General features: G+C 37.9%; 1 protein-coding gene across 3 annotated transcripts in view; it reads right to left on the bottom strand.

Annotated features, from left to right (window-relative positions):
• ASMTL (acetylserotonin O-methyltransferase like) overlaps positions 1-21,070 on the bottom strand; it is a 68,085-nt gene that overhangs the window by 3,831 nt on the left and 43,184 nt on the right. For all 3 annotated transcript variants that reach the window (XM_043993268.1, XM_043993267.1, XM_043993269.1), the window contains 2 exons: positions 3,952-4,095; positions 1,477-1,599 (listed from right to left, as the gene is read on the bottom strand). In XM_043993268.1, the coding sequence (XP_043849203.1) occupies positions 1,477-1,599; positions 3,952-4,095 (267 nt within the window). The remainder of the gene's footprint in view (positions 1-1,476; positions 1,600-3,951; positions 4,096-21,070) is intronic.

Genomic DNA, 21,070 nt, shown 5'->3' with positions numbered 1-21,070 from the left:
CCCTATGATGTATTATTAATCTAGCATTATATATCATATTATACCATACATATAATACATTAGAGTATTATACGATGTTATGATGTATTATATACACGACATACATTATATATACTATATCTAATAAAATATAGTGTGAGATTTTCTCTATACCTTAGTTATAACTGATTTAATGATTGTAATAATCAGTATATTAACTAAAATTGTGATTTAATATATTTAGATATTGTATTAGTAGCTTAAATCAGTAATATGAATTAGCTAAGATGTTAGTAAGGCTATCCACATACTACACTGAAGTAGGTCTTCAAATATAAGCTGTCAGCTAAATCTACACAGACTGTGTCAGTCAAATCCACAAATTTAAAAGGTCGACTATCAAGAATAGTAACTCCTGGGGGCAGCTAGGTGGCACCGTGGATAAAGCACTGGCCTTGGATTCAGGATGACCTGAGTTCAAATCTGGCCTCAGACACTTGATACTTACTAGCTGTGTGACTCTGGGCAAGTCGCTTAACCCTCACTGCCCTGCAAAAAAAAAAAAAAAAGAAAAGAAAAGAAAAGAATAGTAACTCCTGAGCTAGATAGACCAATCAGGTCTGATCATCCACTATGATCCACCTACTTTAGTTGTGGAAGCCCCCCACTTTGCTTATGTTCTGTGGTTTTATTCTTTTAATTTTGTACCAATATGCATTACTTTGAGTCTGAATATGTTTGTCTTACGGAAATCCCCCATTATGTTTACCCTTAAGCCTTATTTGTGTCTAAAAACTCTTAGGACCTATGGCTTGGGGTCTTTCAGGTCCTACCCTGACTGGCCAGCTTTATTGTGAGATAGGCTCTCTCTCAATAAACCTAATTTCTATGGCTTAGAGACTTTGCTGTTTCTTTTCCTTCGTTGGACTTAGAGATTTTAGCAACAATAGTTATATAATATAGCTAAAATAATATGACATCATTACAATATATTATATCATTATACTAAACAACATATTATATTATCATATATCATAGTAATATTACACAAAATATTATATTAACATGCCATTAATTATAAAGGTTTAAATACACATGCAAAATAATCACATATATCAAATCATATTTGCCTTGAATTATAGGAAATATTTTACATTAAAATACTACATAAGTAACTTCCCTTAAAAAGAGACCCAATACTTCTGCTTGGACATAGCCAGGTAGAATACAAAAAAACAGAAATTTAAGATTACTTTAAAATCATTTAATAAACACAATAATTTCCTAATGGTCCTCCACAGTATTGTGAGATCAAAGGATTCAGAGCCTGCACAAGTTTAATGGTTATTCTCTAGGCCAATTTCCACAGAGGAGGCACTCTGGCCCTGAGAGAGGGAGGAGGGGCTTGTGGAGAAGGCACCTAAGATGGGCGTCATCTGAAGAACAGCTCTTGTACAACCCCCTTATATAAATTTGGAAACTGAAAAGTCTATTTACCTGGTGTGCAAACATCTGAAATTCTACTTAATAATGCATCAATCTTGTCATCTGGCCAGTCATGGAGAACTCTTGAAAGAATGTAAAGATCAGCTTCAGGGATGTTATCTTTGAAAAAGTCACCTATTTCCACAAAACAAAATGAAGATAAGTGTTAGAAAATGGAAAACATTTCATTAGTTCCCTTGATATTCTTGACCTTCTGTTCTTTCAGATGAATTTTATTATTATTTTTTCTAGCTCTATAAAATAATTTTGGGTAGTCTGATTGGTATGGCACTGAATAAGTAAATTAATATAGGTAGAATTGTCATTTTTATTATATTAGCTTGGCTTATCTATGAGTAATTGATATTTTTCCAATTATTTAGATCTGATTTTGTTTGTTTGAAGTGTTTTATAATTGTATTCACATACATTTCGAAACATTCTTAATAAAAGGGCCTACAGGCCCACCAGAAGCCCACAATGCGCAGATGTGAGGATAGGGGCTGGTATCGGAAATTTCCAGGTGAGAAGACTCCCTTTACCAATGCTGCTCATCACCATCTCTGTAACTTATAGCCTCAGAGAGCTAAGAGCAGAGGTGTAAAACCTGCACAGGCCACACATGGCCAGAAACACTACAGAGTGTAGCTGGAACCAGATTAAAATGAAAGTGGGAAATATTTAACAAAATAAAATAAAAATAGAATAAAATGTGGATAATGTTAGTATGTAGTTTTCTAGGTCAATATGCACCCAAAGGAATCCTTATGTATAGTGTAGTGGCTCCTGTATCTATTTGAGTTTGACATCTCTAGTCTGGATCACTGAGAAGTTGAGTGACTTGCTCTGGGTCACATAAATAATTTTAAATGTTTTTTTTTTTCCAATTATCGAGCATGTTTTTTCCTCCCTCCCACTCCCCCCTCTCCAATCATGGGGAAAAAAAGAAAAAAACAGAAACCTTGTAAGCCAATGAGCATACTGGAGCCAAACAAATCCCATATTGTCTTTGTCCAAAATGTATGTCCACTCCCAAGAAGCGAGTAGCATTCTTCTTTATTTGTCCTCTATAATCATGATTGAACCTAAGGGCTTCAAGCCCAATTCTCTATCCTACTAGGCCACATTGCCTCTCACAAAGAAGTCAAAGGGGGCAGGACAGAGAGGCAGAGGAGAAATAGTTAGCAGGGGGCCTCAGGTTCTATCTAAGAGAAATATGAGTCTGTATGTTGTTTGTAAAGGCTGTACTTATTAAAAAATAATCAACTTCCCAAGAAATTTAGTTATCATTGTGTTCTAAGCACACACAATGAGAAGGGAAGGCTATCTTTTGTTTTCAATTTCAAATCAATATGTTCTTTTTGGGGGGGGGGGCAGGGCAATAGGGTTAAGTGACTTGCCCAGGGTCACACAGCTAGTAAGTGTTAAGTTTCTGAGGTTGGATTTGAACTCAGGTCCTCCTGACTCCAGGGCCAGTGCTTTATCCACTGCACCACCTAGCTGCCTCTAAACCAATATAGTTCTAAAGCCTAGATCTCTCAATGCTGAATCCAGAGAAATAGTAAGGTGCATTCTTCCATTTCTTCCTGTAAACCCTATTTGAACTGTGCTAGGGCTACAGGGATAAAGAGTTCATAGCTGAAGCCTCCTTATCTCAAACACCTTGATTCTAGTGCTTTATGGACTCAATTTAGAGGACAGATAACAACTGCTGAATCCCAAGAATAAAGAATATACATGAAGAAGTCTTATGTTTTTCCAGTATTCAATTTGATCCACACTGCTTGAAGCATGATGAAACTGTGGGACTGATTTCCTTTAATGACTTTTAATATGTTAAAGCAAACTTTTTAACTATGACATTGATGCTCAAAAAGTAAGATTGAAAGTTTTTTTTAAACTAGTGGGATTTTTAAATATTAAAATTAAAAATTAAATTAAATAAATTTAAAAATCCACAAATGCCCCCTTTAACCCACACCAGTTTTTAATATTGCTTTGAAGGGGGTTTTTTGTTTGTTTTTGTTTTGGTGGGGTAATGAAGGTTAAGTGACTTGCCCAGGGTCACACAGCTAATAAGTGTCAAGTGTCTGAGGCCAGATTTGAATTCAGGTCCTCCTGAATCCAGGGCCGGTGCTTTATCTACTGCACCACCTAGCTGCCCCTACTGCTTTGAAGTTCTAACCAAGATCTGACCCTCTCATTTTGTCCTATAGAGCCAAAGCATTATTATGTGATAATGTAATAAGTCTTAGGATTTATAGCTCTAGAGTTAGTAAAGGGACCTTAGAGGCCATCTTGTCCATCCGCTCTCACTTTACAAAGGAAAAAAATGGAGGCATATTGAGGTTAAATAACTTACTCAAGGTCATACAGTTAATAAATGGCATAGCCAGCATTTGAACTCGGGTCCTGTGACTGAATATTCACTGTATACCTGCGCCGCCCCCCCCCCCCCCCCGCCTCTCGGCCTTCTTTTTGCATTACCTGATGTGAAAGTTATTCGGCTGGTGTCTTGTCCAGTGGGTTGAAAACAAGCAACATTTTCAATGACATTAGGTAGGTCAAATACAGTCACTTTTAGATTAGGGTATTCTTGTATTAGCACTTGGGCCAAAGCTCCTGTACATCCTGTGGACAGAAAAGAATTCTGAACCAAAAATACTCTCCTGGCATTTATAAAGAGCTTGAAGCACAGCCAAGTTTGCCTTTAGGCGACATGGAAGATACCAAGCTAAAAGATGAGAGTAAAAGAATTCTCTCTAATTACAGACTTCGACACTGCAAAGGCCTGTTATTTTGTAACTGTGGGTTATCCTTCTACCTACTCAGACTGCAACCATTCTGCAACTTAGTAGATTGGCTTTAAGAGTCTGGGGCTAAAAAAATTCATCACCCTGTGACCAGATTGACAAACGGCCCCTCTAAAAGCTTAGCAAGGTTTGTTCTGAGGAAACAGAAACAGTACAGACCACCATTCATGGCATTTCCAGGTTAGTGCTAAAAATACTAAAAATACCATTGAAGAATGATGTAATGCAAGAGAATGTGGCTGCATTGCTTTCTTTTTGTTCCCATCTTCAGTGACACAAAGGAGAAAGTGACCAACTACAGATTCCTATGTATTAGGTGTGATTCATGGCTAGCTCTAGTGATATAATTTTTTTTAAAGCATCAAGAAAGCATTCACTAGGCACTAGACACAAGAACAATTTCAAGCATATGGAATACACATGAAGAGGTCTTACATTAGTCCAGTCCTCAATTTGATCCCTAATTTGAAACACTGATGAAATAATAGAACCATTTAATTTTAATGATTTAAGATGGGTTACTCAACCTTTTTCATGATGACATGATGGTTACAAACATCACAAGGTTGGTATCATTACTTTGTTCAAAGGAAGTGCTAACATATTAAAACAACCACAAAAGCCCCCAAAAGTTAATAGCTCACCAAGAGTTGGTAACTTTTTTTCTTGTGGGCAGTCCAGCAATTGATCAGATACAAAATGCCATATATGAAGGGAAGATTTCCCAATTTTCTAATTGGGAAATAAAATGGATGAAAGTGTGAAGACTTCTCAGAGCTCTAGTTCCTTCCCATTTTAAATCTTTAAACTGTCTATTGGAGCTGGATTGGAGATCATCTAAATCCTTTTTTATGACATGGAACCCTTGGGCAATCTGGTGAAGCCTAAAGATCCCTTCACAGAATAATAATTGGTTTTTTTTTTGCAGGGCAATGGGGGTTAAGTGACTTGCCCAGGGTCACACAGCTAGTAAGTGTCAAGTGTCTGAGGCCAGATTTGAACTCAGGAACTCTTGAATCCAGGGCCAGTGTTTTATCCACTGCGTCACCTAGCCACCCCCATAATTATCTTTTAATATATAAGATAAAGGGGCAGCTGGGTGGTGCAGTAGATAAAGCACTGGCACTGGATTCAGGAGGACCTGAGTTCAAATCCAGCCTCAGACATCTGACACTAGCTGTGTGACCCTGGGGAAGTCATTTAACCCTCGTTGCCCCCCCCACACAAAAAATTTTAATTAAATTTTAAAAAATCTATATATGATAAAATAAATTTTATTTAAAAAATAAAGAATTACAAAATTATTTTGTACAAATTCCCCAAATTATAAAAAGATTATGAAAGAAACCAATTATATTTAAATATAGTCAAAATAGTTTAAAAAGTTAAGAGATTTCAGAATCTTTGAAGTAGAGCATGATTTCTTAAACTTTTTCCACTAGCAGCCCCTTTTCTTTTCTTTTTTGGTGGGGCAATGTGAGGGTTAAGTGACTTGCCCAGGGTCACACAGCTGTTAAGTGTCAAGTGTCTGAGGTTACATTTGAACTCAGGTCCTCCAGAATCCAGGGTTGGTGCTTTTATCCACTGTGCCACCTAGCTGCCCTAGAGGCCCCTTTTTGCCTGAGGAAGTACTTTAAGTGACTGGTCAGATGTTCTACAGGTAGGTAGGCACATGAAGAGGCCAGGTTCCTTAGCTTAAATTATAAGACTGGGATGTTATAACTAATTTCTAGGTGTAACGACTGGAATAACGCCACCTGCTGGATACTTACTGTAGAAGAGTTCTGCCCATGAAGCGAAGGTCTTTGAGGGCAAGACCAGGAGTCTTTTCTTTGGCATCAGGAAGTGACGCAGACTAGTGGGAGGAGGAAGGAAGAGACTGGCGCTCACTCTCGCTCTCTTTCCTCTGGACTCGGGTGGAGAGCGGAGCTAGAAATGTGCTCTCCCTTTAATAGATAGGAATCTAGGCCTTTCTCTCTCTTTACCAAAATTCTTATTCTCCTTAATAAATGCTTAAAAGTCTAACTCTTGCTAAAGCTTATAATTTATTGGCGACCACTCATTAAATATTTTAGACAGAATAGCTAGAATTTTAGCCCTTAACATAGGAGAAAGACCTCACTATCACTTCAGCACTTAGCATATAAAACAGATTTCTTCTTTTTTGAGGCAATTGGGGTTAAGTGACTTGCACACAGCTAGTAAAAAACCGATTTATTCTTTTTTTCCATATAAATATTTTATTATTTTCCAGTTATATGTAGAGATAGTTTTCAATATTTGTTTTTATAATATTTCTGGTTTCAAATTTTTCTCCCTCCCTCCCTTTGCTCCCCCCCTCCCCAAGACTGCAAGTACTCTGATATAGGTTATATATGTACAATCACATTAAACATATTTCTACATTAGTCATGTAATGAGAGAAGAATCAGAGCAAAAAAGGAAAAACCTCAAAAAAGAAAAACAACAACAAAAAACAATAGAAATAGTATGGTTCCATCTGCATCCAGATTCAACAGTTCTTTTTTTTTTTTCCTGGATTTGGAGAGCATTTTCCATTATGAGTACCTTGGAACTATCTTGGACCATTGTATTGCTAAGAAGAATCAAGTCTATCACAGTTGATCCACACATAATGTTGTTGATCCACACATAATGTTGTTGATCCTGTGTACAATGTTCTCTTGGTTCTGCTCATCTCACTCATCAAAAACTGATTTATTCTTGAAGAGTCTTTATATAGCCTTGTGACAAGAAAACCCACAAATTTGCTTCCTATTTCTACAATCTGTGCAGTTCAATTAAAAAAATATTTATTTAAAACTCAAATATGAAATGAGAAAAGAGAACATAGGATTCAATATAAAACTACAAATTTCTATTTTAGAATGTTCCCTTTTCTAGCCATTCCCCAATTGAAAGGCATCTATCATCTTAACCAATTTGATAGGTGCAAGATGATATATCAAAGTTGTTTTAATTTGCATTTTTCTCAATGATGATTTTGAGCATTTTTTATATGACTATATATAGTTTTGGTTTCTTCATTGAAAAACTGCCTGTTCATATCCTTTGACCATCTATCGAATGGGGAATATGACTTGTATTCTTATAAATTTGACAAAGTTCTTTTTTATATTTGAGAAATGAGACCTTTGTCTGAAAGACTGTCTATGAAATCCCCCCCACCCCAAACACAATTTTCTGCTTTCCTTCTAATGTTTTCTACTTTGGTTTTATTTTGTACAGGAACTTGAAATTTAATATAATATAAACCCATTTTACACCTCACAATGTTCGCTACCTATTGTTTCTAAATTATTCTCCTATCCATGAATCTGATAGGTAATATGTTCCATGGTCTTCTAATTTTCTTGTGATATGTCCATTTACATCTATGCCATGCATCTATTTCTTGGTACATGGTTTAAGGTATTAATATATGCCCAATTTCTGCCAGGTTGCTTTCTAGCTTTCCTAAAAATTTCTACCAAATAATGAATTCTTCCCCCCCCCCTTTTTTTTTCAGGGCAATGGGGGTTAAGTGACTTGCCCAGGGTCACACAGCTGGTAAGTGTCAAGTGTCTGAGGCCAGATTTGAACTCAGGTACTCCTGACTCCAGGGCCGGTGCTTTATCCACTGTGCCACCTAGCTGCCCCGAAATAATGAATTCTTATAGCCAAAACTTAAATCTTTATATTTGTCAAATACAAGGTTACTTTACATCTCCTCTGTTCCACTGATTTACCTTTCTATTTCTCAGGCAGTACCAGATAATTTTGATAATCATCACCATACAATACAGTCTAAGACCTGGTACTGCTAAACTCCTTTCCTTAAAAATCTTTTTCCCATTAGTTTCTTTGAAATTCTTGGCCTTTTGTTCTTTCAAATGAATTTTATTATTTTTTTCTAGCTGAGCAAAATTATATTTTAATAATTTAATCAGGATGACATTGAATTAGGTGAAATTGTCCTTTTTCTTATATTGGCTTTGCATACCCATAAAATTAATATTTCTCCACTTATTTATTTATTTATTTTTTGCCGGGCAATGGGGGTTAAGTGACTTGCCCGGGGTCACACAGCTAGTAAGTGTCAAGTGTCTGAGGCCGGATTTGAACTCAGGTACTCCTGAATCCAGGGCCGGTGCTTTATCCACTGCGCCACCTAGCCGCCCCCTATTTCTCCACTTATTTAAATCTGACTTTATTTGTATAAAGTGTTTTATGTTCCTGTAGTTCCTAGGTCTATTTTGGCAGGTATACTTTCAGGTATTTTATACTCTTTATAGTTGCTACCTCTTCTTGCAGGGTTTTATTGGCAATATATAAAAATGTCAATGATTTATGAGGTTTTATTTGACATCCTGCTACTTTTCTAAATTTTTTGCTTCAAAATGATCTTTCCCATTTCCCATTCTGATTTCAATTTCTTCTTTTCTTCTTATTGCCGTTGGTATCATTTCTAAAATAATACTGAATAATAGTGGTGACACGTAGTATAGTTTCCCTGTTTATTTAACTAAATCTATTCTAGCTTTAACTTTGTCTGAGAGCATGATTGCTACCCTTGCATTTTTTATATCAGCTGAAGCATAATAAATTCCACTCAAGCTCTTTATTTTAACTCTGTATCTCTCATTTTTACTTCTGTTTCTTATGAACAACATTTTTGGATACTAATTTTTAATCTGTGGTGTCATCCATTTGTCTTATGGATTAACTCAACCCATTCACAAAGTTGTAATTACTAGTTGTATATTTCCTTCCAACTTATTTTTCCTTACTATGTATCCTTGTCCTGTTTTATCCTACCCCTCCTTAAGCATCTAATTTACTTCTAACCACTGCCGTGCCCTCCTATTCCTTAATCTACCCAGCCCTCTAAATCCCTCACTTTTGAGGCAGCTAGGTGGTACAGTGGATAAAGCACTGGCCCTGGATTCAGGAGTACCTGAGTTCAAATCTGGCCTCAGACACTTGACACTAGCTGTGTGACCCTGGGCAAGTCACTTAACCCCAACTGCCTCACAAACCCTCCCCACCCCAGAAAAATCAAACCAAAACAAAAAGATGATTTAAATCCCTCACTTTTCCTCTCTCCCACCCTCTCCCTTAATCTACTCACCCCTCTAAGAGTCCCTCCCTTATCCTCATTTGTTTCTCTCAACAACACTGTAAAGTAGGTGCTATTATTATCCCCATTTTACTGATGAGAAAACTGAGGCAAACAGACTTGCTGAGAGCCACAGAGCAAGTAAGTGTCTGAGGCTAGATTTGAATCAGGTCTTCCTGACTCCAGGCCTAGTGTTTAAAACACTGCACCACCAGCCACTTCTGTAAGTTTAAGTGACTTGCGCAGGGTCCACACAGATATTACTTGTCTGAGAGCTGAATAAGGCAGTGCACAGGCTACACCATGTCCCTTAAAGAACCTAAAATTTCCTTTGCACATAAAGCAGCCTTCAACTTGGGAGAGCAATTAAATCATCCTATTAGAGAAGCTTATCCTCTTTAGATAAGCAGTCTGGTTCTAAGGCCAATTATATCACCTATTGCAATAAATTTGGTATTGGGGTTTATGTCATTCTTGTGTGAGTTTGACTAATGTTTTGTATCCTTCCTCTTCCTACACTTACACTCCAACTTCAGCGGCCCTAGGTAATTGCCAACAGAAGCTCTAAGGTCAGCACCAGACTTTGGAATGTAGTGATCACATCAAAGTTCTATTACTTCCAGAATTAGGGAACCTGAGAGTTGCAAGAGAGCTCAGCAACTATCGAGTCCAATTCAGTCCCAAACAGGAATCTCTTCTATATCATACCTGAGAGGAAGTTATCTAGCTTTTGAAGACTTTTATAGCCTTCTAGATGTATATGTTGTTCCCTCTTTAACCCAGATCTGGAAAATAGGGTTCAAACACTACCAGTCTTCCCCACCTGCTTTTCAGTTCTTCCTTTCATGCCCCATTTGTATATTTCTTTTTTACCTTTTGCTTTACAATTTTATTTTTTAAAATCACCCCATCATGCACAGCTTAGCCCAAGTCTTTCTTTCAAACTACCCAAGTTAATGATAACAGTCTTAGGAATACTGATAATATTTTCACATGTAAGAAATATAACAGTTTGATCTTATTGAGTACTCTTTAATTGATCTTTGTTTTTTTTTGGTTTGTTTGTTTTTTTGGGGTTTTTTTGCTGGGCAATGAGGCTTAAGTGACTTGCCCAGGGTCACACAGCTAGTCACCTAGCTGCCCCTCTTTAATTGATCTTTAATGCTCACCTTATATTTCTCCTGGATCTTATATGTCAAAATTTCCACTGAGCGTTTTTGTCACAGATACCAGAAACTCTTTCAATTTGTTAAATGTCCTTTTTTGTTTCATTCAGGATTATACTTAACTTTTCTGGGTAAGTTATTTTTGGTCATAACCCCAGCTCTTTTGTTCTTTGAAATATAATGTTCCAAGACCTGTGGCTTTTTGTTTTTGTTTTTGTTGAAGCAATTGGGGTTAAGTGACTTGCCCAGGGTCACACAGCTGAGGCCAGATTTGAACTCAGGTCCTCCTGAATCCAGGGCCAGTGCTCTATCCACTGCGCCACCTAGCTGCCCCCTACCTATGGCTTTTAATATAGAAGTTTATAGGTCTTGTGTAATCCTGATTGTAGCTCCACAGTATTTAAATTCTATTTTTTTCTTGGAACATTAATGCATTATTGATGGAGCTGTGAACTGATCCAACCATTCTGGAGAGCAATTTGGAACTATGCCCAAAGGGCTATAAAGCTGTGCATACCCTTTGACCCAGCAATACTACTATTAGGTCTTTATCTCAAAGAGATCATAAAAAAGGGAAAAGGACCCACATGTACAAAAATATTTATAGCTGATATTTTTGTGGTGGCAAGGAATTAGAAGTTATGGGGATGCCCATCAATTGGGGAATGGCTGAACAAGTTGTGGTATATGAATGTAATGGAATATTATTGTGCTGTAAGAAATGAGGAGCAGGAGGAGTTCAGAGAAACCTGGAAGGACTTACATGAACTAATGCTGATTGAGATGAGCAGAACCAGGAGAACATTGTACACAGTATCTACAACATTTTGTGTTGATCAACTGTGATCAACTTGACTCTTCTCAGCAATACAATGGTCCAAGATAATTCCAAAGGACTCATGATGGAAAATGCTCTCTGTGTATTTTAAGATTCTAAATGTGGATTCTAATCTGTTCCCCCAGTTTTGGGGGAAACTGACTAAAATCACTGATAAAATGAGTTTAGGTTTTTAAGGGTTTATTGAAAAATAGAAAGATTGAGAACAGAATTCCAACAGCCTGGCATTCCTATCTTTCCTCAAATTTCCCGTGAAGTCCTCTGCTGCCACCACCACCATCAAGTCAGGAACCCAAAAGAGACAGAGCTCTCCGCGCAGGCCCTCTTTCCTCCTTCCTGTCCCCTCCCAGAAAATAGGAGGCTCCTCAAGTTGATTGGCTGATAGCCTTGATAGACAGCACCCATGAGCAAACATCACTTCCTGATGCCAAGGAAAAGCCACATGGCCTTGCCCTCTGAGGCATTTTCCTCACGGTGGAGCTTTCCTATAGTAAGTCTCCAGTAGGTGGCATCATTCCAATCATTACAGTCCCCCCTTTTGTTTCATTTGAAAAACGAATGCGTTTGCTCAATGAAAAAACAAAAAATAATATCCTATGCTAGCTAACAATATGTAAATAACAATATAGAAAGGGAAGAGAGGAAAGTTTTGTCCAGAGGGGCAATGTTTTTTGTCCTCATGAACCGATGCTTTGACATCGGTCTTGCAGAGGGAGGGCCTCTGCAGAGAGTACATGTTACAAATGGCATATAATAACAGAAAGGAGATAGTAAAAACTAACAAAACAAAACTGTTCATATAGAGTCTCTGATTTCTCTTGTCTTCTTGAAGTGGTAAGATGTCATCAGGAGGAAGCTGGATTCTGAAGCTGGATTCTCTTCTTTAACTGTTTGAATTGCTGGATTTTTACTAAACCTTAGCATAGCATTGTCAATGATCAAATTAATAAATTCTATTACATTCCCTCCTTTATATCCTTGGACTTCTAATAGAGGGTTGAGGTAGTTATGCAATCTATAACACTTTTTACCACCATGTGTCTGGGATGATTCCTACAGTGACCTTCTAGCTGGTCTGCTAAGGCCCTAAAAAGGCAATTTCCATCTCCCGATACTTTACCAAGACTGAGTCCCAAAGCATTTAACTGATCAGTGGGACCATCAAATTGGAACTGCCTATTTCCTCTAGGCTCCCTTTGCTCTTTAACAGTTGCTATCGTTAGGGTTTTTTGCTCTTTGGCGTCTAACTCAGGTCCTCCTAAATCCAGGGCCGGTGCTCTATCCACTGCACCACCTAGCTACCCCCAGAATGGCTCTTAATTGCTTCTTAGTAGAGGGGGCAGAAAGTTGTTGAATGCCCTGGACTCGCTTAGAAGAGACAGAGCGAGTTCCAGCAGCCAGAATAAATCCTAAATATTCCACCTGGGGCAAACACCATTGTACCTTTGACTTGGACACCTTGTGGCCTCTCTTGTACAGCTCTAGTAGTAAGTGATGGCTATCTTCCTGACAAATTTCAGCATTAGGGGAGGCTAAAAGTAAGTCATCAACTTATTGTACTAGTGTGGAGCCTTTAAAGGTAATGGAGGTCAGATCCTGCTGTAAAATTTGGGAAAATAATGTGGGACTGTCTACAAATCCCTGTGGGAGTCTAGTCCAGGTCCACTGTGTATTTTTCCAGGTAAAAGCAAATAAATATTGAAAGTCCTCATGTACTGGTATGGAGAAAAAGGCAGAGCAGAGGTCTACCAATGTGAAGCATGTAGCCTCACATGGAATGGAAGACACTATCGTGGCTGGATTTGGGACTATAGAGTGTCTAGGAATAACATGATTGTTAATCGCTCTAAGATCTTGCACAAAATGATAAACAGGTTTACCATCTGGCCCAGGCTTGGGTTTTTTAACTGGCAAAATGGGAGTATTGCATGAAGAGTGATGACACGGAACAATAATGCCCTGGCTTTTAAAAGCCTCAATTATAGGGGTGATCCCTTCTATGGCTTCGGAGCTTTCCTATAGTAAGTCTCCAGTAGGTGGCATCATTCCAATCATTACATCTCCAAATCCAGAAAAAAGAACCGTGGAATCTAGATGCAGATTGAACCATACGGTTTCTACTTTTTTTTTTTTTTTTGGGGGGGGGTCCCTTTTGCTCTGATTCTTCTCTCACAGCATGACTAATGCAGAAATATGTTTAATGTGATTGTACATATATAACCTATATCAGGTTGCTTATTGTCTTGGAGAGGGAGGAGGGAGAAAAATTTGGAACTAGAAATATCTTGTTCTGGAATTTCAGGGAGATTTCCTTAACAACTTCCTGTAATATTGTATCAAGATTTTTTTTTTTTGATGATAACTTTCAAGTGTTCCAACAATTCTTATATTATCTCTCCTTGATCTGTCTTTCAGATCAGTTTTTCAAATGAGATATTTCACATTCTCTTTTATTTTTCATTCTTTTGATTTTGTTATTTTGTTGTATTATTTCTTGGTGTCTTACAACGTCATTAGGTTCCCCTTGCCAAATTCTAGTTTTCAAGGAGTTTTTTTCTTCCTTAAATTTTTGGATCTCTTTTTCCATTTGATTGCTTTTCTTTTGATAATTTTCTTGATCTTCCTGGTTTGTTCTCTCCCCCTCTCCCCTCCATTTTTTCTTTGATCTCTCTTATTTATTTTTGTGGGGGCAATGTGGGTTAAGTGACTTGCCCAAGGTCATACAGCTAGTAAGTGTCAAGTGTCTGAGGCTGGATTTGAACCTGGGTACTCCTGAATCCAAGGCCGGTGCTTTATCTACTGTGCCACCTAGCTGCCCTCTTATTTGGTTTTGAGTCTTTTTAAATTTCTTCTAAGAACTCTTTTTGGGCTTGTGACTATTTGAGGTAGGAGTGGCTTTTTAAACTCCATTATCTTCCTATGACAATGAACCCAGATCTTCTGAATCACCCTTTCTCCTTTGCTCACTGATTTTTATCTTTATTTTGTTTTATTTTATTTTTAGCAGCTTGTTAGTCCAGAGGAAGGTAGTGGTGCCACAGCCCTACCGAAGACACAGCTCTCCACCCCTACACCATAGGAGAGGGCCCCTGGCCCTACCGCCCCCTCTGGAGGCTGCAAACTTCAGCTCTCCCCTCTCCTGCAAGTGCCCATAGGCAGCAGGGTCCCCACCCCTCTGCTACAGCTTTTGTACCTCCTCTGGTCAGCACAGTTGGGCCTGGTGTCCCACAACAGAGACTGTACACTGTACTGAGAGTTCCTGAGGCCTAGCCTTCAATAGACCCAGCAGCCCTGAGGGCTTTTGTTTGTTGATCCAGGTGGACTCTGCCTGCAAGTGTTTGTACTTCACTCAGGCCAAACCTCTCCCCAGGAGGTCCAGTCTTTCCTAAAATCCACTCAGGTAGTCTTAGAATAACAACTGCTTAGACTTGCTTCTCTACCTTCATTGTCTTGTTTGTGGAGGAAATTTGGAGAACCTGAAGTTTTCTGATGTACTCCACTATCTTCCCAGAATCCTCCCCTGACCCTGTTCAGAATGAACAAAACCAGTCTACACACTGAACACATCTGACAATGTATGCAGCATTCCCTACCCACAGAATAACACTTCTCTACCAAGAGGCTGCTGCTGATAATAATAATAATAACATTTATATAGTGTGTACTATGTGCCAGGCACTGGGCTAGGCACTTCACAATTATCATCTTGACATGGGGTTTAGGACATATGGAGGAATTAAGGGGCTACTAAAGTTGAAACTGGCCAACTAGATATCAGGATGGATACACCTGAGATAAAATTCTATCGCAGGAAAGTCAATTAGGTGCAGCTACCACACAGAGATAATTGCAGAAGTCCGGACCACCAACCCTCATTCAAGCCTTTCCCATCCCACCCCTCATTCCTTTCCCCACCCCCAAAAGGAACTCTGCATTTTTAGGTGGTCACCCCATCTATCCTCTTGTAAGGGGCTAAAATTCTAGCTATACTATATAAAATTTAATGAGTGGTCGCCAATAAATTATAAGCTTTAGCAAGAGTATTTAAGTGTTTAAGTATTTATTAAAGAGCATTAGGATCAGAGAGAAAGGTAAAAATCTAACTATTTCTAAGAGACCCCATCATCTGACCCGCCATGGTGAAGTCAGGAACCAAAAGAGGAAAAACCCCTCCACCAGGGTCAGCTTCCTACTTTGTGATCTCTTCCCAGAAATGGGAGGCTACTGAAGTTGATTGGCTGGTAGCTTTGATAGACAGTACCCACGAGCAAACATCACTTCCTGACACCAAGGAACTGACCACAAGGCTTGCCCTCAGACGCCTTCTCCTCATGACAAAGCTTTCCTACAGTAGCTCTCCAGCAGGTAGTGTCATATTCCAATCATTACACTCTAAAATATTTAGTTTTTCTGTTCAAACAGAATATTTCTAAGTCACTTCCTTCAAGTCCAAGACTTCCCTTTCCCTCTGGATCACTTTCTCTACCCCCCAGTTAAAAGACCATTTTATTCTAATTGGATTTTGTGAGAGTGTAATTTTTTTTTTTTTAGTAAAGTGGTCTACACATTTTAATTTAAAATACCAGGAAGCATTTTCAGTTAAATCTTCATACTTAAAGATATTTAGTTCCTATCATTCGTATATAAAAACAGAAGCAATCTCCTAAAATGCCATGTTGAAATAATTTTACACTAGTAAGTATATTTTAAAGTTCTTTTGAGGTGAAGTATTCACATTGTGAACATTCATTCAAGTTTATTTTATTAAAATCAAAGCACCACAGTCTGCCAAAACCAAAACATTCTATATATAACAGTAACAAAAACTATTGCATCAGATGTCCTTCACAATAAAGCAAGTGATTCCTCCATGAAGAAAGAAATCTGTAATCTGATTGGCTAGCATTACTCAGGAACAAGATTCACCAGTATGTGAATTATGGCCCATTAATTTCACACCCAGTGTTATAAAAGATGAAACCTGGGTGCAATCAGTTTGTAAAAAGACATTAAATATAAATTTACACAATGTTATAAAATGTTTAAAAAATATTTACATGGTTATTTTAAGGGGTTAAATTTTAAGCAGGAGTTGGGTGGTTGAACACATGGTGATGCTTGTAATTCAAACAGCCAATCAGATTACTCTTTTTCTCTCATTTATAATGAAAGCAGGACACATACAAAAAAACAAATGAGTAAACCTTCAATTTCAACCTATAAACCTTTTGATCAAATGCAACAACTGATTTTTCTAAATCCATATTAATCTGTGGACTAGGCCTGAGAAAAAGGAAGACAGTTCCCCTACTTCCCTGTCCCACTAGCTTTATCATGGGATTTTGAGCTATCTGATAAAAGAAGACTCTAAAATGCAAAATTCATTATCAGAGTAACTAATACCTTTATGACTGTGAGGACAACCTCATACTGTTTTGAAAGTATTTATAGGTTACACTCTGTTCTGTTGTACAACTCCCACACAGTCTTTAGGTTAGAAGAGGGTAACATTGGTAGAGCAAAGGGAGAAGACTATGACGTTTGTTTCTTGGCATTTATTTAAGTGCTATAAACTAGCAACCCTTGCTCCCTTCAGAAATGATCTAAAGGATAGCCTAATTCCAAAGTAACCAACAAAAGGAAATAAAGAGAATACCATCCAATTTTTAGGGACTATTTCATTAACAAATACTGATGTGATGTAGTTTACATTCAGTAATATAAGTCACTATTATTATTTTTTTTGTGTGTGAGGCAATTAGGGTTAAGTGACTTGCCCAGGGTCACACAGCTAGTAAGTGTCAAGTGTCTGAGGCCAGATTTGAACTCAGGTCCTCCTGAATCCAAGGCCAGTGCTCTATTCACTGCACCACCTAGCTGCCCCTAAGTTACTATTATTTAAAGTTCTGCTGCATTAAGAAAATTCTGAAAAGAAATAGCTTGTGAACACTATGCCAAGTGCTCTTATCAGTAAGTCACACTGCTTGTATACCTGGCTTCCCCTGCTACAAAATTTGACAATGCTTGGGGTCTATAATAATTATTCAGGAGGTTGGGCCAACCTATTTTTACTGTCTTCCAGAACTACGATACTAGGGCTAAGGTAGAATAGGGCCACTGTAGTTCTGAGATTTGTATCTCTGACTCCTGCAACCAAATTCCAAGAGAAACCGCCAGGGGTTTCCAAGACAGAAGCAGAAGCTGGAGTTCACAAGTTTAGGCCAGTGAAGCTTGAATCACAGTGAACACTTTACAGCCCTTTCTTCATCCTAGGGATGTGGAAAGACTAGGGTCCTCTTAATGTTCTCTGCCAAATAGGTATAGGAACATTATGACTAGGATACAGCCAGGCACCAGGGGGACTTGTTAATAAGGTAGCAGGCAATGAGGTAATTTAAGGACTGTATCACTGTAACTTTGTAACCAAGCACATAGTAGCAGGAGCATATATGCTTAATTGAATTAAGATCGAAGGGGCATTCAGAGAGTATCATTCTTTACAGAAGAATACCTAAGGATCCCCACCACCCATTTCCCCTGTGATGAAGGCATTTGATCCTCACAACAACCTTGAGGGGTAGTTGCTATTATTATTTGCATTTGATAGATAAGGAAACTAAGGCAAATGAGGTTAAGTGACTTACCCAGAGTCACACATCTAGTAAGCATCTGAGGCCAAATTTGAATTTATTCCTAATTTCAGGCCTGGAACTGTATCCAATGTACCTTTGGTTCTTCGGAAGTGATGCATTTTATTTTGATGCCTTTTGGTGTCTTCATTTACATTACTGTAGTAATTTTGTATATGGTTCTCCTGGTTCTCTCTCATCTTAAAAATGTTTTTAATACTGTGCAGCTTAATTAGAAGGAAAATCATTTTGGCAGAATGAATCTCAAAAATAAAAACAACTTATGTTTGCCTATTTCCTCCTGCAGTAAGCTCTGTTAGATAATACTCCTTTTGCTACTAATTTCCACCTCCTTTCCAAGACTCGGCAGGATTTGAGACACATTAAGACATCAAAGTTGGTGTTCTTGGGTTGTGAATGACAGACTTCTTGGCAGAGGGGACAGGCTGGTCTTGGAAGTACCAGTCCTGCCTCAGATACATATTAGCTATATGACCATGGGATGAAGTAACAACATCTCAGTGTCCAGGGAACTCTAATGCTGTAATAATATTCCATTATATTCTGCAAAAATATCCCATTATATTTAAGTGCTAAAATGTGTTCAGCCATTTCCCAATGGAGGGCCAACTTCCTTCTAATTTTTTGCTACCACAAAAAAAAAAAACCCACAAAAAAACCCCCACCATAAATATTTTTTGTTTATATGCCACAAGTCCAAAAGTGATATCAGCAAGACAAATAATTTAGATAGTTTAGTGACTCTATTAGTATAGTTCCAAAATATTTTTAAAGATTTTTGACGAACTACAGAAATTCAGTAACAAGAACAAATACTGCAGGTAGCCTGCTAAGAGACATTCAAATATCAAGGAAAACTGATTGATCAAGAAGGGCTTCTTGCTTAGGAGAAATTAAAGAAAGAATTGGAACATAGTATTCATGAAAACAAAACAGATTGGAATTTGTACCCCAAAGTAAAACATCCTGCAAAACTGAGCTTAATCATCAGTAAAAAAATGGGCTTTCAGCAAAAAGCAAAAACTTTTAAGAAGAAAACAAGTGAGCAAAAACATACTAGGAAAAACCATCAAACAAAATACATAATAAGAAAGGTATACGGATATTGTTATTTTTTATCATAAAAGTATTGTATTATTTTCCAGTTACATGTAAAGATAGTTTTCAACATTTGTTTTCATAGGATTTTTAGTTCCAACTTTCTCCCACCCTCCCTTCCTTCCCCTCTCCCCAGGACAGAAAACAATACAGATTTTTTTTTTTTTGGCAGGGCAATGAGGATTAAGTGACTTGCCCAGGGTCACACAGCTAATAAGTGTCAAGTGTCTGAGGCTGGATTTGAACTCAGGTCCTCCTGAATCCAGGGCCAGTGCTTTATCCACTGCACCACCTAGCTACCCCAGTACAGATATTATTAATAGGAAAAGATTAAGCAGTGGAAGAAATGAATTTCTGCTTCTAAGGCTAGATAATTAATATGTTCATAACAAAACAAAACATGACACCCTTTAAGGTCCATTAAGACAAGAGAGACAGAACCCCATAGGTATAACTCAAAGGGAATCAACAGAATACTAAGGCACTGAATTAACAAGTGGACCAGAATCCAGACTCCCTCATAGTATTTATGTGGATTTATTTTATATCCTGCTACTTTGCTAAAGTTGTTAATTGTTTCAAGTAATTTTTGAGCTGATTCTCTAGGATTCTCTAAGTATACCATCATATCATCTTCAAAGAGTGATAGTTTTGTTTCCTCCTTGCCTATTCTAATTCCTTTTTTTTTTTAAAGCAATAAACATTTATTTTATTTTTTTCCAGTTACGTGTAAGGGTAGTTTTCAGCATTCATTTTCATAAAATTTAGAGTCCCAAATTTTTCTCTTTCCCTCCCTCTCCTCCCCCCTCCACAAGATTGCAACCAGGTTATATATGTACAATCCACAAGTGTTCTTTTTATCAGTTCTTTCTATAGGGGTGCATAGTAAGCTTCCTTGGGATTGCCTTGGATCATTGCATTGCTGAGAGTAGTTAAGTCATTCACAATTGCTCACTGAACAATACTGCTGTCATCATGTATAATGTCTTCCCAGCTCTGCTCACTTCACTATACATCAATGTTCATTAGTCTTTCCAGGTTTTTCTGGGATCATCCTGTTTGTCATTTCCTATAGCTTAACAAGACCATTCCACCACAATCATATAGCACAGCTTCTTCCATCATTCCTTAATTGAAGGACATTCCCTTGATTCTCAATTCTTAGCCTCCACCAAGAGTTGCTATAAATATTTTTTGTACGTTTCCCACTTTTCTCTTTTTCATGATTACTATTCCTAAGCTCTCTAGTGTTTTATTAGGAATGAGTGCTGTATTTTGTCAAAAGCTTTCTCTGCATCTATTGAGATAATCATGTGATTTTGGTTAGTTTTCTTATTGATGTTGTGGTAAAAAAATATGAAAGTTTTTTAACAGTCAGTTAGGATAACTGAAAGACGCCAGTTTTTGAAGGACCACCCTTTTGGGGAGGAGACCAACAGTCCACCTGCTGCGCACGTCAGACTGTCTGCTATGCACTCGCCTTCCGGGGTGTGAGCTGAAAAGGCAAGGAGAGAACGGAAGTGGGGCTTTTTCCTGCTCTGCTGGTCTCCTGACTGCGCTGCACAGACGGTCTCTCTCTCTCTCCAAAGGTGGCCTTCGGTTTTGGTGAGTTTTTTTATAAGGAATATAGACTAAGCTTAGACTTAAGACGATTTGTATTGTTTCTACTTTCCTATCCTTCTAATCAACATCACCTTGTGACTACCATAACAATAAAAGGTCTATCTAGAAAACCAAAAGCTTCTTCCATTTACTAGTCTGGGAGATAAATTAAGGGAAAGGTTAAGTAGTGGAGATTTATGATCTAATATCCAATTTTAAATCTCACAATGTGGTTGATTATGTTAATAGTTTTCCTAATGTTGAACCAGCCCTGCATTCCTGGTATAAATCCCACCTGGTCATAGTGTATTATCCTGGTG

This window comes from Dromiciops gliroides, chromosome 3 (genome assembly GCF_019393635.1).
Source record: "Dromiciops gliroides isolate mDroGli1 chromosome 3, mDroGli1.pri, whole genome shotgun sequence".
Taxonomy (NCBI): Eukaryota; Metazoa; Chordata; class Mammalia; order Microbiotheria; family Microbiotheriidae; genus Dromiciops; species Dromiciops gliroides.
Note: the sequence above shows the minus strand (reverse complement) of the source record. Positions and strands in the feature narration are given on the sequence as shown.